Genomic DNA, 21,421 nt, shown 5'->3' with positions numbered 1-21,421 from the left:
GATTTTTCTAAAAACAGAAATATATATTGTACTATCGGAAACAGATCAAGCAGAAAGAGGGGTACTGGTTTCAGTATGCAAACTGCGCCACACACACTATCAGGGTTTGCCCTTAAAGCAGAACTTAAACACGTCGGATATTTATTCCTCAGCAGAAACCCAAAAAGGGGCCCATCTGATTCAGTCAAATTATGCAAATCAGGATTAGAAGTAGGAATCTAAATACTGCCTGTGTCTCCAGAGTCCTCTTAGAAGGATATAAAAGCTCTCTTCCCCTCCCCCACTGAAAGCTCTGCAAGGAGCTTGCTTCAGCCAAGGAGGGCTGACAGGACACCTTCCAGAGTCCATCAATGCTAGTGCTAGGTCAGCTCAAAGGGTTGCTGCAGAATGACGTAAGACACTTAAGCCTCCCTCGGGGCTGAGAGCATCTCTCCACAGCACTCCCTAGTCCTGCCAATCCTGGGAGTAGGAAACCAGATCCAAAGGAAAATGCAGGTTTCTTGTGTGCCATCTCTTGAAGGCAGGTAACTGACTTTTGTCAAAATGATTCACAACTTGAGGGGCACACTGGATCAGTGATTGCTCTTTGATTCCCAGAGGCTGCTGGAGAAAAGCCATCTCTAGCTGCAATTCAAGGTGTTGGCAATGATTCTGAAGCCCTGAATGGTCTGGGACGTGGTTATTCAAGGGTTGCCTCTCACTCTGTACTCCATATTGATGCAATTAAGATTGGGTGGGACACGCTTGCTATCAGAACTGAAGATCTGAATACTTCATGTCTAGCAGCAGACTCTTCCCCATCCTTGGAATTATTTCCCTTGACAGCTCAGAGTCAAAAACCTACCAAACTTCAGAGCACAATGCAAAATCCGCTTGCTTTGTGCGGCATCTGATTAACATTTCTGTGTTCTAATTTTCTGTAACTGAAGCTCCTGGGCTGCCATTATTAAATCTAACAAAATAAATCCAAACGCAGGGCATCAGTTATCAGTGACACTGCACCAGCCCATTGATAGCAAAATTAAGGCAATTGGCTGTATGTAGGCCCAGATCAGAGACTGTATGATGAATACTGTGTGCCAGTTACACTGGTTAAAGGTCAGTTGCATGCTTTTTATACACCTGAGAACCAATGGCAAAAAGTTGATGGTACCAGACCAATTCAGGCAAAATGATATTAGAAACAATGCAGTGAAAATGCCCCAGAGTGATACACTCAGAATCTACATGAGATGAATTTAATGACTGTAGGAGTTTTGAATGGCATGAGGAAGCACACAGTTTGAAGCAGAATAAATGATGTAAGCAAGCAAGAGAGAGCAAGAAACAGACATGCACACACAGACAACAACGAGAGAGAGCGAGAGTGAGCGAGAGGAAGTACCTGGAAAGCTGTGAGTGCGCCAGTCCCTGGGTTATACAGGCATCGCAGCGAGGGCATGCTGTCCGCCAGGCTGGAGCAGCCCAGCCACAGAGATCTGGGCATAGAGCACTGCAGAGAAAGGACAACTATGAGATGGGACTGTATGAGACAGGATGGCACAGATTACAGGAACTTTGACGGCTTAGCTGAATTGCATCAATACAGTTGCAGCTGGCCTTTAAGACTGAAACAGCTTCAAGAAACACACTACTGATTGATCTGTCCCCTCAGAAACTCTTAGATGACACAGTACCAAAAAGTGAAAAAAAGAGGTTATGGTCCAACAAATTATTTATTTAATCGGCTTTTTGCATCTGTTCTCATGATACTGCGCTAAACAAAGTTATTTCTTTCCAATTAATCAGTTCTCTCTCCCTCCATGCATAGCCACCTCTCAAATACACCACAGAGTGAAAGATTCTGCAAGGTAAGCAGAAAAATGAATGGCAAATTCCATCGGATGGTGTCAGGGAAAGAGAAAATATTTTGTTCCACACACTCCCACCCCACCCCTGCACCAGAGTGAGTGGGAAGAGGGGGAAAGATCCTATCGCCCAAGGGCAGGGGTTCTCAAACTGGGGGTCAGGACCCCTCAGGGGGTCACAGGGTTATTACATGGGGGGTCACGAGCTGTCAACCTCCACCCCAAACCCTGCTTTGTCTCCAGCATTTACAAAGATGTTAAATATATTAAAAAGTGTGTTTAATTTGTTAGGGGGGGGTCACCCTCAGAGGCTTGCTGTGTGAAAGGGGTCGCTAGTAAAAAAAGTTTGAGACCCACTGCCCAAGGGCAATAATAACTCAGTGACTGCAAAGGTTTTCTGTTTCTACTTGCTCTGCTATTCATTAACTAAACTGCAGTTACCATAGCAAACTGAGTCTTCACCTTTCCAAATGGATCAAAAAATAAAATAAAATAAAATAAAGAGGGGGTCAGCCCATCCATCAAAAAAAAAGGGAAAATAGTAGCCACTAATATTTAAAACTATTCCATTCTGATATCCGGAGTTTTTAAATCACTAGCACTGAAGGTTAAAAATATCACTGGCATTTTGACAGCAACCCTATTCTTATCAGTTACAGGACTTTTGAGCCATAAACTTGCTGTTTATTTTATCACTGGCATGGAGGTGTAATGCCAAAACATTTTAAATGGGCAGCTAGTTACAAACACAGTAGGATATGACAGATTAGTTACATGAAATCTCACACCATTATATTCTTCATCTCCACACCCCCATACCATATTAAGCCTTTTTTCTAAGAAGAAGGGGGATGAGAGAAAATTTGAGTGGAAGGGACAGCTGTAACGGTGTGAAATGGCAGCTGTCTTTTGAGCCACTATTTCTCACTGCTCTGGGAGGAGTGGAAAGTCTTGAATTAAATTTAATATGTGGGAGCCATGTAACCAATCCAGAAACGGGCAGAAAGAGGACAGCCTCCTATATTCATAATTTGTTACCATACAGAAAACCACACTTGAATTAACCCTATCCCCAGTTTACATTATGTCACTTGGGATATTTTGCTCCAACTGATGCTTCCGCTCCAAAAATATACATATTTTTCAAATTCACTGGAGTATTTAACCTAGGAAAAGGTGCTTTTTAGAAGTTTTGGTTTCCCTAATATAATCTCACCTCAATTTTACAAATAAATTCTACACTTGATAAAGAACCTAGAATTCAAGAATCTGTACACTTTATAAACATTAACTTCACAGCCCCTCTGTGCGATAGGAAAGTGTCACCTATTTTATTGTCAGGCAACTTAAGTTGAGAGAAAGCAGGAATTATGGATCAGGTATCATAGCAAGCAATAGAAACCCAAGTCACACTTCTCAGTCTGCTGTTTTAACCTACCAGACAATACTCGAGTGCTCCCACATACAGAAGAATTCTAAATCCCAACGCAAAAACACAAAACAAAACCTACTCTTATTAGCTATAAAGCTCTTCTCGTGTCCAGGCAACTGCAGCCTTAAAACTAACAGGAGTAAAAGGCATATATTTATTTCATTTTAAGTATTTGACATTTTTAATAATTTGTTAATTTAAAACCAATTCAAAGCTGTTTATTTGTCAGTGTCTGCTTTCATTGAGCCTACTGCTCACCAGGCAATTAGCTACAATGTTATGGTGTCCCCACTAATGCAAAGCTAAAAATTAGCATTGAACTTCCAAAACACATTTAATATTGTTGACACCTTAAGATGCTCTGCGCTAAGTGGAACATAAACAAAATTCTAAGAAACATATGGCTACAGAGCACAAAGAGTCCAGCTCATGGGCATTTCTCAGAGTCATAAGTACATATTCTAGAGATTTAAAACATACCCTTTACAGAGCTATCCAAGTGCCACTCACAGCAGAATGGTCATAAAGGAATTAGAGACAATCATTCTGTCCACGGCTGGCTACCCCTCTTTTCCCCACGAAGGCTGCAAGCACTTATTTTTCATAACACAATAAGCAGTCATTTACTTTTACTGATGTCAGTATCAAGGTCTGACCCACAGGAAGCAGAGACCAAGTACCAGTAAGTCTTGATACCACAAAAAGCAGAGGTTAGTACACATACTATTGTATACATTTGGTATGTCATAAAAAAATGAAATTATCTCCATTATCACAAGACATTTAAAACATAACTGTTTTTCTTTGAAACGGACATTTTATAGAGGAAGTTAAGAGATCAGTTTCACAGAACTCCTTGCAGCTAATCAGGATGTACTTATTTACATATGCAAACTGGTCCAGACCTCAGTTATTATTGATCTGTGAGGAAGTACGCAACAAAAAAATAACCAACTCCTTACGTGACTTTTGAGCCAGTCAGCTAGGATTTTTCTCATGTATGTAACAAGATTTACATTACCACTGGAGTTCTGTTCCTTTTATTATTTTTTTTAAATCAACATTTGTCTTTAAAAGAGCAAAGGTTCACACATTGGGGGAAATGTCATTCCTGTACTTGCTTTCTGCCCATTGAAAGAAGCGGAGACTCTAAATTACAATTGGGGACTGAAAGAAGCTTATTCACAAGCTCGAACAAAAGGCCCCAGGTATTTCAATAGAAACAGCTTGTGTGTAAATCAGATGAGTGACCCAATAGAACAACTTCATTTACAGCCTGATCTCTGAAAATCTCAACATCCTCCATCCCCAGCCACCAACCAAGCCGGATGTCAAATACTCACTTCTGTATTGACAGCTCCACCAACAAGGGGTTGGCCTCAGCACTTACTATTTGAAGCTGACTGACAAAACCCTCTCTTGAACCCATGTCAATCTACATCTATATTTATTTATTTTTAAAAGGCGCAAGAAGTGCTGAATTTTGACTGTAGCCAGATGGGAACTTTGGTATTGCCACAAGGTATTGGTCCTAACCCACAGTAGCTTCTCTGCACATCTAGCATTTAATTATACTAATATTTTGGATTTCTGCATACCGTTTTGGTCCCAAGAGTGCTTTACAAAAATTAATAAGCCTCAACACGTGACAGTTATATCCATTTCATAGATGGGGAAACTGAGGCGGGGGAAGAGATTTACACAAGGTCACAAAGTCCATCCACAAACACAGACAAACAGAAATTAAGTCTTCATTCCCAGTCCTGTGCTTTAAGCACAGGAACATGCTCCACTACTACAGAATTTAGGAAATGCAGTATCAGATAAGACCAATGGTCCATCTACTCCACAATCCTCTCTCTCACAGCAGTCAGTACCAACTGCTTCAGAGGAAGGTGTAAGACATCCCCAAATGGACAGTTACAAACCAACTTTCCCATTAGGTAATTTTCTTCCTAATTCCCACCACTGAGGGTATTTGAAAATAGACGATACAAAGTGTTTGAAGAGTCAGTTATTGTGTCATTGTGGGTAACATACAGGTTGTAGGGGGATATTAGCGTTTTGGTATTGGACAGCATATACCATATACAGTCTGTCATGTCCCCAATGTGGGGTGTACGGTGGGTGGGATCAGGATGCAGTCAGGAGGCAGTGGGGGTACATCACTCATAGAAGCAGGTTACAGACAGTCATGGGCATGAATAAGTGGGCTGGATAATGGGGATGGGACGACCCTCACATGGTGGAGTTCGGTTCGGTGGGTTTAGGGCTCAGGGAATAGAGTCCAGCAGGGGGGGTTCACAAGTCTCCTCACCCCTGCGGGTGCGTGGAGCCACGCCCTCTCACTCCTGGTATTGGCGGTGGCCGGTGATGTGCTCCGTGTAGATGTCTCTAGACCAGCGAATAGTGTCCGAGACCATTAGACGTCTCATGAGCCGCGCGTAGCGACGGCCCACCCACAGGTCCGAAGCATGCGTTCATTGCAAGGGTCCCAGGCACCCAGGGCCCCAACAATCAGGGCGCCGGTGCAGACCTCGTAGCCCCTTGACCGCAGGGTGTCCGCCAAGGGGGCGTATTTTTCGAGCTTGCGGGCTCGGGCCTCACGGAAGGCCGGGGTTCTGTTTTCAAATGGAATCGTCACGTCGACGAGGATGATCTTTTTCCGATCCTCGTCCGTGACGACGATGTCCGGGCGCAGCGGGCTGTTGGTGTCGGGGATGGTGCGGTTGACGGCGATTTCTCCCAGGTGCGGAGCGATGGCCTTTACTAGACGGTCCTGGACGGCGTTGTGGCGCAGCTGCCAGGCTCTGGCGTGGGGCTTCCAGCTGCACAGGACATGGGGCAGGGTCTCCAAGGCGTACCCGCACTTCCTGCAGCGCTTGTCTCGGTTCCCGTGGCGGATGGCTCCATTGAGCGGGACGCAGTTTAGTCGGGTGCGGTGTATGAACCGCCAGTCGGCGAAACGGATGAAGCTGCCTGAGGGGAGGAAGTGGTTGCTGGAGTCCCACTTGCTGGTGACCTCGAAAGCCTTGCCCTGGTCCGGTTTTTTCTTCAGGGTGTCCACGTAGAGCGCGCGGGCGGCGGCCTTCAGCGACCTTTCCAGCACGCCTCTGGCTCCAGGGCTGACGATGGTGTTGCCCTCCGTCCCGATACGTGGCACCAGGACTCCTAGCTCCCGCCGTTCCTCGCTCCACACCCAGCGGCAGCCCAGTCGCTTTCCCAGTCAGCGTGTGGCGTTGCGGGCGTGGGTCCACAGCGAGGCGATGTCGCCCGTCCCAGGCGAACTCACCGTCCAGGGAGCCGCTCAGGAAGGTGGCCACATCTTGGTCAGAGGGAGCTCTGCCGATTCGCTTCGCGGTGGCGGCGCGCAGGGCAGCCATCGCGATGTTCTTTACCACGGCATCCGGGCACGTCAGGAGGCGGAAGGCATGCGTGATTACCGCGATGTCACACAGGTCTCCCATGTGGGAGACGTTGGCGACGCCGTGCCGGTGAGTGATGTATACGAGCTCGTTGCTGGCTCTCTGGGGTAGGGACAGCCACTTCTTCACCAGCTGCCGGATGTTGTTGTCCACCTTGTTGAGGGGCACCTTTGCTACGGCGGAACCTCTCAGGATGAAGGCGATGCGGGGGATCTAAGCCCGGGCTCTGACTCAGGTTTGATCCCAAGCCCCACTTCTGTCCACATACAAAGCAGTATGACTCAGATCAGCAAGCACTCAGGACCAGGTCCTAAGTCCCTTCCTCCTATGAGGGTGGGTCAAGGTCACAGTCCAAGCCCCATTGAAACTTTGGTCTAAGCCCTGTCATTTTGGAGTGAGGACGCAGCTCACGCCACAGACCTGAGTCAGAAGGTTTGCAAGTGCAGTATGGATCAGTTAGCACAGTTGTGGGATCTGAATCAAGCAACTGTAAACCCAGGGTTACAATGCAGTGTGGACACCGAAGTGTGGGTTTGGAAACACCGAGTCCACAAGCACAGGTCCCACAGATCTGGGTTTACTGTGCAGTAGACATACCTTTAGTGGTTGGCTTAAATGCGGAAGCATGATGTTTTTTTATATCGACATATATCTACTATAATTCTGAATGTCCTTTAAATATAAATGTCTAATTCTTTTCTTTTCTTATTTTAATCTTGCTAAACCTTAGATTCAATTATATTTTGTGGTAAAGATCACGACAGACTAATTAGAAATTGTGTAGAAAACTATTTCCTTTTGTTTTAAATTGGCTGCCTTTCAATTTCATTGGAAAGCCCATTGACCTTGTATTATATTAAAGGATAAATAAGAGCGCCCAATTTCCCTTCCCTAGGCCATTCATTATTTTACATACTCCCGTCTCATGTGCCTTTGTATTCATCTTCTGTCTAAACGAAACAGTCACAATCTTTTCAATTTCTCCTCAGAGAGAGACGCATTAGGTTTCTTTATTTTTTTCTCCCTGTCTTCTATCTGTGAATAAATACAGGGTAATGCATTTCATTTTCTAGTGGGTTGTCCATTCACCTACCTTTGGTCCCTCTGAAGATCCTCAGTCTAAGATTGACCTAGATTTTTGTTATCCATTCACCCTTCACCTTCCCAAATCATTTAACATATTAAAACAAAACCAGTTCTAATACAAATATCATTGTTAACTTTTGCCATGTTGAAAACTGATGATTTATTCCTGCTCTTTGTTGTCTCTTAGCCAGGTTCTAACCCATGGCAACAATGCTTTACCTTGACAAAGTTATCCTACCTGTTTTATCAAATTTGTTCTCTTCTTGGTCCTTTCAGAATGTGTGTCATGTCAGAGGTTACTAAATATTATTTTATTAAATTCTGTTCAGGATCAGAAATGCATCCCCTCCTGCACAACTGAATGGTCATTACTTGGAGAAAAAAGCAGATAATTTCCAGAAACACAATGTGTTTTTACAAATATAGTGCACACAAAGTGTGTGAAAACTGAAATCTGAATTCACTATAGTAAGAAAAGGTAGGATATAGTAGTTCAAAGATTAGATATTTGAAAAGGCAAATTTTGGGGAATTAAAGCTAATAAGAGAGGCAATGGTGTGACGGTGCTGCCCATGGGAGCCAGCCGAGGTCACTCAATTAGGGTGAACTGCAAACAGAACGGGGCAGACAACCCCCCAAAAGCTGGTGGTTATTCCAATACTTAGATTTACCACGCCAGCCAAAACAACTTCTATATTACCACACAGGTTACTCAGAAGTCCAAACACAGGTCCCTTAAAGTACCCAGCCTCAGGCCTCCGTCCAGACACACCTGTCAGATATGATGATGATGATTACTGAAAATCTTATCTCATCATATAAAAGAAAAGGTTCTTCCAATCCCAAAGGATCAGCCATATACCCAGGTCGAATTATAACTTAGATCTTACCCAAAATACACGCTATAGTCAATTCTTATTAACTAAGCTAAAATTTATTAAAAAAAGAAAAGAGTGTGTTGGTTAAAAGATTAAAATACACAGACTTGAATTCAATTCTTGAGGTTCAGATACATAGCAGAGGTGAGCCTGTAATTGCCAAAAGTCCTTTTAGAAACTGTCCATAGGTTATAGTCCAGTGTCCATATTCAGGGTGACTCCAGTCAGTGACTGGGGATCTCAATCCTTGCGGCTTAAGGTTTCCCCCTCTTGAAACCCAAAGCAGATTTGAGATGAAGAAGGATCGTGTCCCAAGGTTCTTATACATTTCCAGCAGCCTTTCGGCCTGAGAAAATAATAGGCTTAATTCTCCTTCCAAACATCCTGGCAATTAGCACAGGGTAATTTATCCATTAAACAGTTCAGATACAGGTTACCACAACCTTCAAAGAGACATATAGACAATAATACTATTTCACTCAAGTATCATCATAAATGTTAATATTCCTTTTTATGATCTTTGAATTAAAACTATAGCAATAGACAAGACTTGTTTGCTTACATCACAAGCTCTGAGCAAACATCTACCCTTTTACCTCTAACAATGCCGGCTGCATTTCAAAGCTCTATTCATTTACATATTTTCCTAACCAGTCTCTACAGTTCACCCATGGGTCAGGTCAGTCGGGGCCCTGGTCAGTCAGTAAGTTAATTAACTCTTTCTGGCTCTGTCATCTTTCAATGAGATATTATATCACACTCATAACGCCACAAATGGGAAAACATATTATGGCCTTTATGTAAAGAAGAAGGTTGAAGCAACCTAAAAGACACTGTAATTAATGTGCAACAATCTACAATTCAAGTTCACAGTACAGCATCTCTTGCTGTAGTAGGTTTGCCCCTCTAGCATAGCTACAATGCCTTACATCAGTGGTCCCCAACCTTTTTCGTCTGGCGACCGTGGCGGATGTTCGACCGCCGGCCAGGATGCGGGCGCATTTAGATGGCGCCCACGGGCACCGCATTGGGGACCCCTGCCTTACATTTTACAGGACATGTTCAACGTCACTTAGCAAGTCAGCAGCACAGCCAAAAATAGAACTCAGATCTCCTTATTGCAAGTCCTGATTTTTGATCAATATAATCTTATATTAGGTTTGGACACGAGCTGCTTGTCCACATTGAGTCCTGTCTGCAGCCAATGCAGGATTGTTCTCTCGCAGTAGTTCAGTTTTAAATGATTAAGCAATAGGGCTTCTGCTTCTCTTGGGAAAGTGTAGTCTTACCTCCTACCTCCCAAAACACACACTGGAAGTGTGGAGAGAGAATATGATCACAGCCTACTAAGGTCTGGAAAGTGTAAATGCTAACTAAGGAAAGGAATTGTTCCCACTGGACCAGTGCGCAAAGTAAGTAAGGGGAACGAGATAAGACTGAGCAGAGGGAAATTAAGGCAGAATACCAGAAAAAAAGAATCTAACAAGGAGTTCTATCTAGAGTTGATGATGCACTTGTGTCCAAAACGAAGCAGTGAAAGCTCCATCATTCAAAACTAAGGAAACAAGACCCTGGAGACTTGGCTGCAGGAGAAAAATTATGCAATGACTGGGATTTGACTAGATGTGACCCCCCAGTTTCTGATTCTATAAAAAGATATCACTTTGTAAACAGAATACTGTGGCCTTTTGGCCAGCAGGGAAGCAAGCTCTTCCAGTAGAATATTCTTTTTGGAGTATTATTACTTGTAAACTTTTTAAAAATAAATGAAGGCAACATGGCTTAGGAGCCTTGACCCCTGTAAGATCAGGACTTGAAGAGCTCTGTGCAAGCTGGAAAAACTTGTCTCTTTCACCAACAGAAGTTGATCCAATAGAAGATATCTTCCCCACTTTGTCTCTCTTAAGGTTATACCAAGCACACACACTGAGGTTAACAGTCACAAGGCCATCAGTTGACAGATTCCGGTGACGACATAATAGACTAAACATGTCAAGTGGCTTGTGATCTACCAGCAGAGAGAAGCATTTTTTGCCATTGGCAATTACTGTTTTATTGTTATATGGATCACATACAATAAAAGCATGAGAACACACATATCCATATCCCTTCACTCCTGCTCAACTGTGCCTTTTTGCCACCACATCAATGTCAAAATGGTACAAGTTCCATCACTTTGCCACTTGCACCCACTGTGCACCTTTCATGTCACTATGGAACTTAGCTCACTTTATGCAACATATCAGTTACAAGTCAGCTAGCGTTTACATTATAAACTGCTATTCCCATGGATTTATAACAGCCATAGATATTCAATTTGGCTCAAACTGGATGGACAAATTCCAAGCCCAAGAACAGTTTTCATCCCCTCAACCTTTCCCACACCCATACAACAGCACACACATTCCTGCACCTTTGGATCAAAGAAAAAAAACCTGAACATTCAAAGAAAGAAAAACAAGGAGTTTCCAGTGCATATTTTGCTCTGTCACAATCCAAAAATAGCCCTGTTAAAAATGAACTGCATTTGGCAAGCAACTGATCATTTATGGAAAAAGAAAACCAACACAGTGCTTTTTAAATATCTGCAAAACACTTAACAGTAAATGCTTCTTCATTGAATTTTGAAATATACAAATATATATTATACACACACACACAAAAAAAACCTGTGGATACCAGGCAGTCTAAATACATAATTACATGAGAGCGCCTCCCAACTTCCACAGGAGCCATTCCGGTGAATTGTGTAAATAATATGCCTTTAAAAACCCTAATATATGAATATAGATTTACTAGTTGTGGAACAGTTATATATACCCGAGAGACCAGAATACACTTTTTTTTAAAAACACACTGCCTAATTATGAGTTTACCAGAGAGACTAGAAGGGCCCAGAGCAAATTAATACTTTTATAACTTTTAGAGAAAGTGGTTTATTTTTTGTTTGTTTTTGTTTGGAAATAAGAAAAATGTAAGAAATAACTGTAGGTCTTAATTAAGCCAATAGGAAAACACAGAAAATTCACAGTTAGTGCTGATGTTCGCTTGCTACTGCAGGATACTGTGCCCTGAAGTTATTTAAAACAAACAAAAATCAAATAATTCAGACTTGATTAGCTGATGCCTTTTTTGAGGAGCCTTTTTATTATTTTAAGATCGAAGTTCTAAAATGAAAAGAGCACAATAGCCTCCTCAAAAGGTAATGATTAGGAGGATATCAGTCGGCTTTCATGCTGACAACTCTCAGCTGAGGATACTGCCTCAGAACTATGGAGAAAGCAAAGTTTCAACCCTGTCGTAACTGTTGTTCTTCGAGATGTATTGCTCACGTCCATTCCGTGCTAGATATGCACGCTGAGTGCACAGTTGTCGGAGATTTTTCCCTTAGTGGTATCCATAGGACGGGCTTTAGTGCCCCCTGGAGCCGCATGTGTATGTGCCAGTATCAGGGGCGCTGCTGGCTCCACATCATCTCAGCTCCTTCTTGCCGATAATGCCGACACAGGGGTAGGATGGAAGGTCATGGAATGGACATGAGCAACACATCTCAAAAGACAACAGTGCTAGGTGACTCACAAGCAGTACCTTCAGAGGTGGGCTCAGGGTTTTTGGACCTGCTGACTACAACACCACTCTTCCAAAACTGGCATTATCACGGACCTGCTGGATGAGGGGGTAGTGGGACATGAAGGTATGGACCGACAACCATGGTGCTGCTCCGCAGATGTTCTGGATTTGTACTTGTGTGAGGAATGCTGCTTACGAAGCCTGAGCTCTCGTGGAATGAACAGTCACAATGGCTGGAGGCGGAACCTTCATCTGCATGTAACAGGCCCGGATACAGGCAGTTCTCTTATCCTTTCTGCTGCTGCTACAGAGTTGCATAGGTTTGGGAAGGGCTTAGTCCTCTCAATATAGAAGGCTAGGGCCCACCTAACGTCTAATGTATGGAGCCGACGCTCCTTGGTGGTCTTGTGAGGTTTTGGAAAGAAGACTGGAAGAAAAGTATCTTGGTTGTTGTGGAATTGCGACAACACCTTTGGAAAGAAGGCTGGACGGGGGCACAGCTGGACCTAGTCCTTGAAGGCACTGTATAATGGGGTTCTGATGTCAGGGCTTTGATCTCAGAGACCCTTCTGGCCGAGGTGATCGCCACCAGCAAGGCAATCTTCCAAGAGAGAAACAGCATGAAACAAGATGCTAACGTCTGGCTTGAATGGAGGCCCAGTGAGCTTAGACAGGACCAGGTTTAAATCCCATGGGGAAACTGGGTCACAAACCTGAGAGTAGAGTGTCTGTCCAGGCCCTTGAGAAACCTGAGCGTCATCTCGTGGGATAACACTGATTTGGCCCTTCACTGGAGGGTGGAAGGCTGAGATGGCTGCCAAGTGATCCTTAATAGATGAGAGAGTTATACCTAAATGTTTTAGATGGAGCAGATAGTCCAAGATAGTCTGCAAAGAAGACTGGGATAGAGAAAGATTCCACTCGAAGGCCCAACAAGTGAAACATTTCAATTTAACCAAGTAAGTGGCCCTGGTGGAAGGGTTTCTGCTACCTAGCGAGACTTGTCAAACCTGTTATGAACAGGCCTGCTCTTGAGGGTTGAGCCACGCCGCAACCATGCCATCAGATGCAGGAAGATGAAGTACGGGTGAAGCCAAAGGCCAATACCCATGGTCTTGTGAAATCAAGTCTGGACAGGATGGGAGCATGAGTGGAGTGGCCACTGAGGGGTCCAGAAGCGTACCAAACCAATGCTGGCGTGGCCATGCTGGAGCTATCATATAACTCTCGCCTTGCCCTGCTTGATCTTTAGGAGATCCTGTGAACCAAGGGGATTGGTGGGAAGACGTACAGTAGATGATCTGCCCATGAGAGCCGGAAGGCATTGAAGAGAGAGCCCATGCAGCAAACAGAAATGATAGCATTTCCTGTTCTGTCTGGCGGCAAATAGGTCTTCCTCTACAGCCACCACACCTAGGAGGGCTTGCACTTCCTGGACAAGAAGCTGCTTGTCAGAAGGGTCCCTGAAAAGGGACTGCGTAGGGACAGCGGGGTGGATGAAAACTAGAGGGTGTAGCCGACTGTTATAGTGCTGAGCACCCAATGGTCCAATGTTATGTAAGACCATGGTGGGTGGAAGAGTGACAGGTAGTCCAAAAACAAAAGGATAGATGGATCCAGAATCGAGACTGGTACGTCATCCTCCAGCATACCTTCAAAAGGCCTGCCTGGCCCTGAAGGGGCATCTATGTGAGCCCAACTGGGAAGCTGAGGCAGAAGGTTGGGGCTGACGACATCTACAACCCTTTTCCTTTCTTTTGTAGGGCTCCTGCCTGGGAGGCACTGGGAATCTGGGAGGCTTTTGAGGCCTAAAGTGATTCCCAGAGGCTGGGGGCACGTAAAGGCCCAGAGAGCAAAGAGTGGTGCTCAAGTCTTTGAGGCCATGAAGCTTGGAGTCTGTTTGTTCAGAGAACAAGGACGTACACTTGAAGGGGAGGTCCTAGACGGACTGCTGCACTTCGTGAGAGAGGCCCACTCACTGGAGCATGAACCATGCTGGTTAGAGATACGTAACTGGAGGCTACCAGCCAAATAAACATGGTGTCCGAACAGGTCCAGTCTCTTAGCCTCTTTATTTTGGGGGGTTGTGCTCGACTGCCCCACCTGTCCCACTTGTTTGCAGCAGACACCACTAGGTTTAGTCCTCTGACTAGTAGGTGCTTGGTAAATTTTACATGCCCTGCTATACCTATGAACTCAATCCATCAAAGTGATTTCCCCCCCGTCTCCTACTCATTTCTGGAGTTGCTCTTAACTCTTCCTTCTCCTGTATTATACTGAATATTCTCTAAGGCCATGTCTACACTACAAAGTTAAGTCGACTTCAGTTACGTCAATGATCATAAAACGCTGTAATTACACCGTAGGGGCAGCGGTGATGCAAGTATGCAGGGCCATAAATCATCTCCTGCTATGAATGACTCTGGGCAACATGTGGGAAATAGTGGATGGCTATGCGGCAATGGGATTCCCTACCTGCAATAGATAGCCCACATTTCCCAATGTTGGCTCCAGACCATCTTGCGACAGAGTACATCAACAAAAAGGGATACTTCTCTATGGTATTACAGATGCTGGTGGATCACCAGGGTTGTTTCACTGACATCAACGCAGGATGGTCAGGGAAGGTGCATGATGCACACATCTTCAGGAACACTGGCCTGTATAGAAAGCTACATGCAGGGACTCTCTTTCCAGGCCAGAAGATTCCAACAGGGAATGTGGAAATGCCCATAGTGATCCTGGGAGACCCAGCCTACCCCTTAGTCCCGTGGCTCATGAAACCTTACATCGGAAACCTTAATAGCAGCAAGGAGTGCTTCAACAACAGGCTTGGCAGGTGAAGAATGACTGCAGAATGTGTGTTTGGCAGATTAAAGGGTTACTGGCACTGCCTTTTTGACAGCTTAGACCTCAATGAGAAAAATATTCCCATGGTCATAGCAGTCTGTTGTGCTCTGCATAACATTTGTGAAACCAAGGGAGAAAAGTTTCCCCAGGGATGAAGCACTGAGGTGAATTGCCTGGCGGCTGATTTCAAGCCAGATACCAGGGCTATTCGAGGGGTTCAATGGAGTGTGGGGGGTGGGGAGGAGAGAGAGGGAGGCGCTATTCAAATAAGGGAGGCTTTGAAGCAGCACTTTGACAATGAGCCCCAGTAACGCGTCTTTCGGTAACGCATTGAGCCAGGCACTGTTTACTTGCCACCTTGAATGGCCCCTGTAATAATTCCTGCCTGAGCATTAACTGTAGTCTGCAAATGGGCCAATTGCCACTGTGTGTGAATTTCTGTTGTAACCACCCTGTGTAGGTCATAAATAAAGAATCACTGTCTCTGTAAGACTAAATTTTTATTAAACAGCAATACACAGATTAATGTTTCTCAAGGGAGACATGGCAGTGAGCAACACTCGCTGAAACGAGGATCTCATAGCTGAATGAAAGTCCATATGTCATTATGGAAAACGTCCCTGGGGTGGAGCGCAACGGGTACTGCAACTCACTGGGAATGTGAGAGGAATGTGTGTGGGGAGGGCAAGGAAGGAAGTTCTGTATGGGCTATAGGGCGAGTCGAGCACACGTGTTCCACCTGGAGGGCAATCAAGGACCTCAGCATCTCTGTTTGGTCCTCCATGAACTTTATTATCCACTCCTGACTGTCTCCTCTCCTGGCTACTCACTTCTAGTTTCTCATTTATTGTCTCTCTCCATCCTCTGTGCTTGCTATCAGCCAGATCTGATGATTGCAGCATTTTGTGAAACACTTCTTCCTTACTCCTCGTTTGCCTCCTTATCAGACAGAGGCACTCCACCAGTGTGTAGGAGCTGCCTCTCAAGAGCACATCTGCAGAAGTAGAAGAAACAATACACAGAGTCAGTACTGCCACAGTCTTGAATCATAAAAGTGTCACACATCTCTTTCTCAAACACCCAGCACAGCCAGAGCACTAAATGTGGTGAGATCAGCCCAAAGAGGGGGTGGTGCAAAATGGAACAAAGGGTATGGGTGGTTTCAGAAGGGGATCAGTACAAGGACCTAAGGCTGCTATTCTCAATGCTGGCACCGTTTTCCACAGGCGGGGTCGATTGAAGCTGAAATCACACCACTGAAGGTAACCAAACATGCAAAGCTGCACCTTCTGCATGAGTGCAGCTTCAGGCCAGGTCTGTATGCTGCTCACCTGTGTGCTGCTTTGGTTCCTCCAGAATAATTGCCAGTTGGCACGGCAAAGTTTCCTACAATGGTAGAACAAAGGAGCTCTACCAAGGAACCTTCAGCAGAGGGACTGCAGAGTATCTGCAGGAAAGTTCCCTAGAGCTCTCTATGGAGGGTTCCGAGGAGATCTTGGTGTGCATCAACAAACTTTTCTGCAGGGCCCCCATTGTGTAGCTGCACAGGGGAATGCGAATCAAATGTAAACAGCACCTAGTGGTGTTAATCTCCATCCCTTCTCCCACATACACCAAAATAAAGGACTTCTCTTCCGCATATAACCATGCACTATGAAAGAAAAATGAGTACTTACCGGAGCTCCCCTCCCTGCTTCAGGCACACCAGAACCGGACTGCTGGGACTGGCTAGACCCCTCCGGAGTAAAAAAAAAAGTCCTGACTCACCACGCCACCAGAGGAGCCTGTCCCACATTCTCCTTGAATTCGACCTCCTCGTCCACCACTTCATCCTCGGGTTGACTCCGCTGGCCGCTGCCTCCCATCCCCCTGAAGTATCCAGGGAGCTCTTGATGGTGGAGGTGAGGTCACTGTGGAGGATGGCATGCAGCTCCTTGTAGAAGCATGTTTTTGGCACCACACTGAGCGATGGTTGGCCTCCCTTCCCTTCTGGTACGCCAGCCTCAGCATCTTGATCTGAGCATGGCACTGCTGCATGTCCCTTTCACGTCCCTTCTCATCCATGCCATGAGCAATCTGCTTGTAGGTGTCCAAGTTCCTATGGCTGGATAAGAGCTGCAACTGCACAGCCTCCTCTTCCCACAGACTCAACAGATTCAGCAACTCCGGTGTACTCCACACAGGTGCCACTTTGCTGCAGAAAGCTGACATGGTCAGCTGGGAAGATGCAGCGGGAGCTGTCCATGCCGAGCAAACAGGAACTGGAATTTCAAAAACTCCCAGAGCTTTAAAGGGGGAGGGGCACATGCCTGTCTACCTGGGTGCAGGGCAGCGGAGTAGAAACTGCTTACCAGAGCAGTCATGAGGGGCATTGTGGGACACTTCCTGGAGATGTCTTAGGGCGACATAAGAAAATGCAGTGTCTACACTGACACTGTGTTGCTCTAACTTTGCCACAAAATGCTCAATGCCAAGGTGGTTTTATTATGTCTGCGTAGCAGGAGAGTTAAATGGGCGGGAGGGCATTGCAGACACTTCCACTGTTTTGTTAACAAAACTGTGTAGTGTAGTGTAGACAAGGCCTAACACTCAGATACCTTCCCAGTTTCCCATATGTTTTAAAGAGTTTCCAGTGCTATAGCAAGTTTATTAGGTAATAGTCTTAATAACCAAAGCTGATAGCCATCGGAATAGACTGATTTGTATATGTTTAGATTACCCAAGTATTTCTTCATCTGCACAGGATCCGGGAGGAGAATTGTCAGTTTTAGATGTGGCGGAGGAGAGTGTCTCCCCCACCCAGAGTTGTTATTAGAGCTTCTCAGGCTTGGTCTACAGTACAAAGTTAGGTTGACGTAAGGCAGCTTACGTCGACCTAATTATGTTAGTGTACACTCTACGGCCTTGCTCCCGCTGATGTAAGTGCCCTACTACACTGACATCATAACTCCATGAGAGGTGTTGGGCTTTTGTCAGTGTAGTTAGGGTGATGCAGTGTCTGTGTAGACACTGCATTACTTACACAGGCTGTTGGCTGTAATTCTTGTCAGTTTCACAGCTCCAGCCCTGAAATTGACAAGAAAACTGGGTTGTCAGGGAGGTAGGTAGGTGGGTGGCTCCCTGCTCCCAGCTGGGCTGTTGCCTGCCCAGCTCCCTGCTCCACACAGGGAGCCCTGGTGCTGGCCAGATGCTCCCTGCTCCCCACTGCCAGGAGCCTAGCTGCTTCCCTCCCCCCGGCTCCTGGCTCCCCACTGCAGGGCTCCTGGTGGGCAGCTCCGTGCCTGGAGTCCAGGCGGATGCCAGGCTCCTAGCAGGGAGCTGAGATCCTCAGTGCAGCCGCCAGGCTCCCCGCAGGGAGCCTCGGGAGAGCACCCAGGCTCCGCACTGGAAGCCCAGGATGCAGCTCAGCTCAGAGTGGAGAGCCAGGTGGTCCATGCTTGGCGGCTGCCCAGAGGCGTCCGGCTCCCTGTGCAGAGCCCAGTGGCTGCACCAAGGCTCCCAGGATCTGCCCAGATGCCAGGCACTGAGCTCACAGCCAGGTTCCTGGCAGCGGGGAGCCAAGATCCCGGGAGGCAGTCGGGCCCCTGGCAGGGAGTTGCATGTCAAGCTAAGAGCCCAGGCTCTCAGCCTCCTATATTGCCCCTCTGAAGTCAGTGGAAGTGCTCCTGGTGAGGACATGCGCCACCGACAGAAGGAGGGTAGCGTGGACATGAACCACTAGAGTAATTACTTGCAGTGGTTGTAAATCGACCTAACATAGGTCGCCTTACATTTCTAGTGTAGACATGCCCTCAGGTGAGGAGGGGTTTCTTGACCAAAGAAGGAGACAGCCTGTCCTAATTGTAACACGCACAAGATTTCCCAGTGACGGTTACAAATTCCTTCAAACACCTAGCAGACACTACACCTTACTTAAGGAATCTTACAGTTTAGTTGTTGGAAACTGAGTAAGTGCCTCTCCTGGAATTTACAAGCTTTACCGTCTGTGCCAGTGGATAGTGATGTTTCCATGAATTGTAGCTTTTTGTAACACAGAGCTTATAAATACCATGAAGTGCATCTGTGGCTCTTACAAATGCAGATGCCATACCCTTCCTGAGAGGTACTGAAGAAGTAGAGACTTTCAGACTACACCTAGACATTCAAAATGACTTTTACATGAATAAAAAGATTCTGTGCTCCAACTCATGAAAAGCAGGCTTATGAACTATTTCTCATTGAGTTCTGAAGTATGGAGGTATTTAAAGTTCCTAGATCAAGGTTCTGTATTAAGTAGGCTAAAAATATTCAACTTTTCAAAAAGTGAACACATAATTATGACTAAGTCCCAGTTTTTAACTGCTGACCCTTCACAATTTGCCTATTTCTGCACTCTCATATCTTTCTGTCTCCCCTCCTTGCGCCTCCTCCTCACCACCAGCCTCCATTTGTCTACTTCTCCCCAACACCTTTACACTTTCTTCCATGCCTTAATGCCCTCTATAGGATACTAACCTTGGGTTCAACGCTTCATTTGCTGTAATTGAACAGGAATTTATTAATATTTATACAGGGAAATGAATGTGTAAAGTACCAGCTGTTCGTTATTAAGTATTGTGCAACTATTGTCCATTTTGCTATTTATACTGCAGTAGCACCTATCGGCCCCACTCAAGGACCTGCTGCATTAGGTGCTATGCACACATTTAATTTAAAACAAAAAACAGTCCCTGCCTCAAGAAGCTTAAAATCTTAATACATGACAGGAGACAGTAAGTGAATTGAAAGGAAGGGTTACCTAACAGTTAGGGTGCCATCTTGGGACTCAGGAGAGCTAAGTGCAATTCCCTGCTCTGAGTCAGACTTCCTTGGTGGTCTTGAGCAGTCACTTGGTCTCTCTGTGCCTCAGTCCCCCTTCTGCAAAATGGGGAGACCAGAGCTTCCCTGCTTCACGGGGTATATTGAGGATGAATGCAGTAAGGATTGTGAGGTGCTCAGATACCATGGTGCTGGGGGCCAGATAAGCACCTAAGCTAGACAGATACAAGTGGCAAAGCAGGAGAATGAGATAACAGTGAAAAGATCACATTTAGAATAAGCAGCAGAAGCCCTGACACATCAACTGCCTAACCACATTGGATTCTAAACTACTGTGAAGACATATCGAGGCTGTAAGGGGAACCCCACACTTGGGACTTATCAATCCTAGTTCTATAGCTCCAAAAATATGTACTACTGGGAACAAACCTACTCTGATAGAGAGATGAAGTGCATGATGTGTCTTTTCTATCTCCAATTTGTATAATTCTATACAATCACTTGGGCACACCGAGCATATGCTGAGAGATTGTTATACTATGCAACTACTACACTGGGAGTGTTTTGAGGACTACTTAAATATGTGCACAGCACTGTACATTTTCAAAGTTCTGTACTAGTGCCACATAATGAGCTGCTTATTTTAAACTTTCCTCCCCAAGAAATCAGTGTATGCATTTTTAAATTCAAATAATCTAAAGTCTCTAGGTCAGGGGTAGGCAACCTATGGCATGCGTGCCAAAAGCGGCACGCAAGCTGATTTTCAGTGGCACTCACACTGCCTGGGTCCTGGCCACTGGTCCAGGAGGGCTCTGCATTTAAATTTAATTTTAAATGAAGCTTCTTAAACATTTTAAAAACCTTATTTACTTTACATACAACAACTGTTTAGTTATATATGACAGACTTATAGAAAAAGACCTTCTAAAAACATTAAAATTATTACTGGCACGCAAAACCTTAAATTAGAGTGAATAAATGAAGACTCGGCACACCACTTCTGAAAGGCTTCCGACCCCTGCTCTAGATATTCATTGGAAATACAGAATATATCTTTCGGAAGGTAAGGAAGGTATGTCAGTGACAATATTACAAAATAGGGACAGAAACACTCTCTAGACGTTTCTGCTAGGAAAGCTCGGCTTAAAAGGACGGATCCAGATTTCACTAAGGTCCTGGGTTTTATATCCATTATTCCAGCTGACTTGACTGACATATAGCTGATTCATATCTCAAATACCTTATCTGATTATAGTGGCCTTTACTGGCACCAATGTAGCTAAGGTAAGCATCAGAGTTTCCAGTATAAAACATTTGTACAGGTTTATAACTTGGCTCTAAAAATTCTACTCCAAGGTACTGTGGGAGGTAGGGAGAGTCAGATGAGCTCATTATATTAAATTCTTTATGTGATACAATACTGAGGCACAATGCATGAAGGCAAGGGGCAGTTTTAACTCTGAATTACCTTGCTGTGACCTAAACGATATTTAGTTTTCTTGTTAATGTAATCAAAGACATTTCAGCTAATTAACA

At 45.1% G+C, this 21,421-nt stretch overlaps 1 protein-coding gene across 17 annotated transcripts in view; it reads right to left on the bottom strand.

Annotated features, from left to right (window-relative positions):
• Positions 1–21,421, bottom strand: part of BTRC (beta-transducin repeat containing E3 ubiquitin protein ligase) — a 177,646-nt gene that overhangs the window by 120,293 nt on the left and 35,932 nt on the right. For 9 of the 17 annotated variants that reach the window (XM_045023075.1, XM_045023067.1, XM_045023066.1 and 6 more), the window contains one exon: positions 1,385–1,492. The exons of 6 other annotated variants lie outside the window; for them this stretch is intronic. In XM_045023075.1, coding sequence (XP_044879010.1) covers positions 1,385–1,492 — 108 coding nt within the window. Of the gene's footprint in view, positions 1–1,384; positions 1,493–12,331; positions 12,402–21,421 lie in introns of those variants that run through there. 2 more of the 17 variants (XM_045023073.1, XM_045023082.1) reach the window with 2 other exon arrangements.

This window comes from Mauremys mutica, chromosome 7 (assembly GCF_020497125.1).
Source record: "Mauremys mutica isolate MM-2020 ecotype Southern chromosome 7, ASM2049712v1, whole genome shotgun sequence".
In the NCBI taxonomy this organism is placed as follows: Eukaryota; Metazoa; Chordata; order Testudines; family Geoemydidae; genus Mauremys; species Mauremys mutica.
This window is presented reverse-complemented; position numbering and strand designations above follow the sequence as displayed.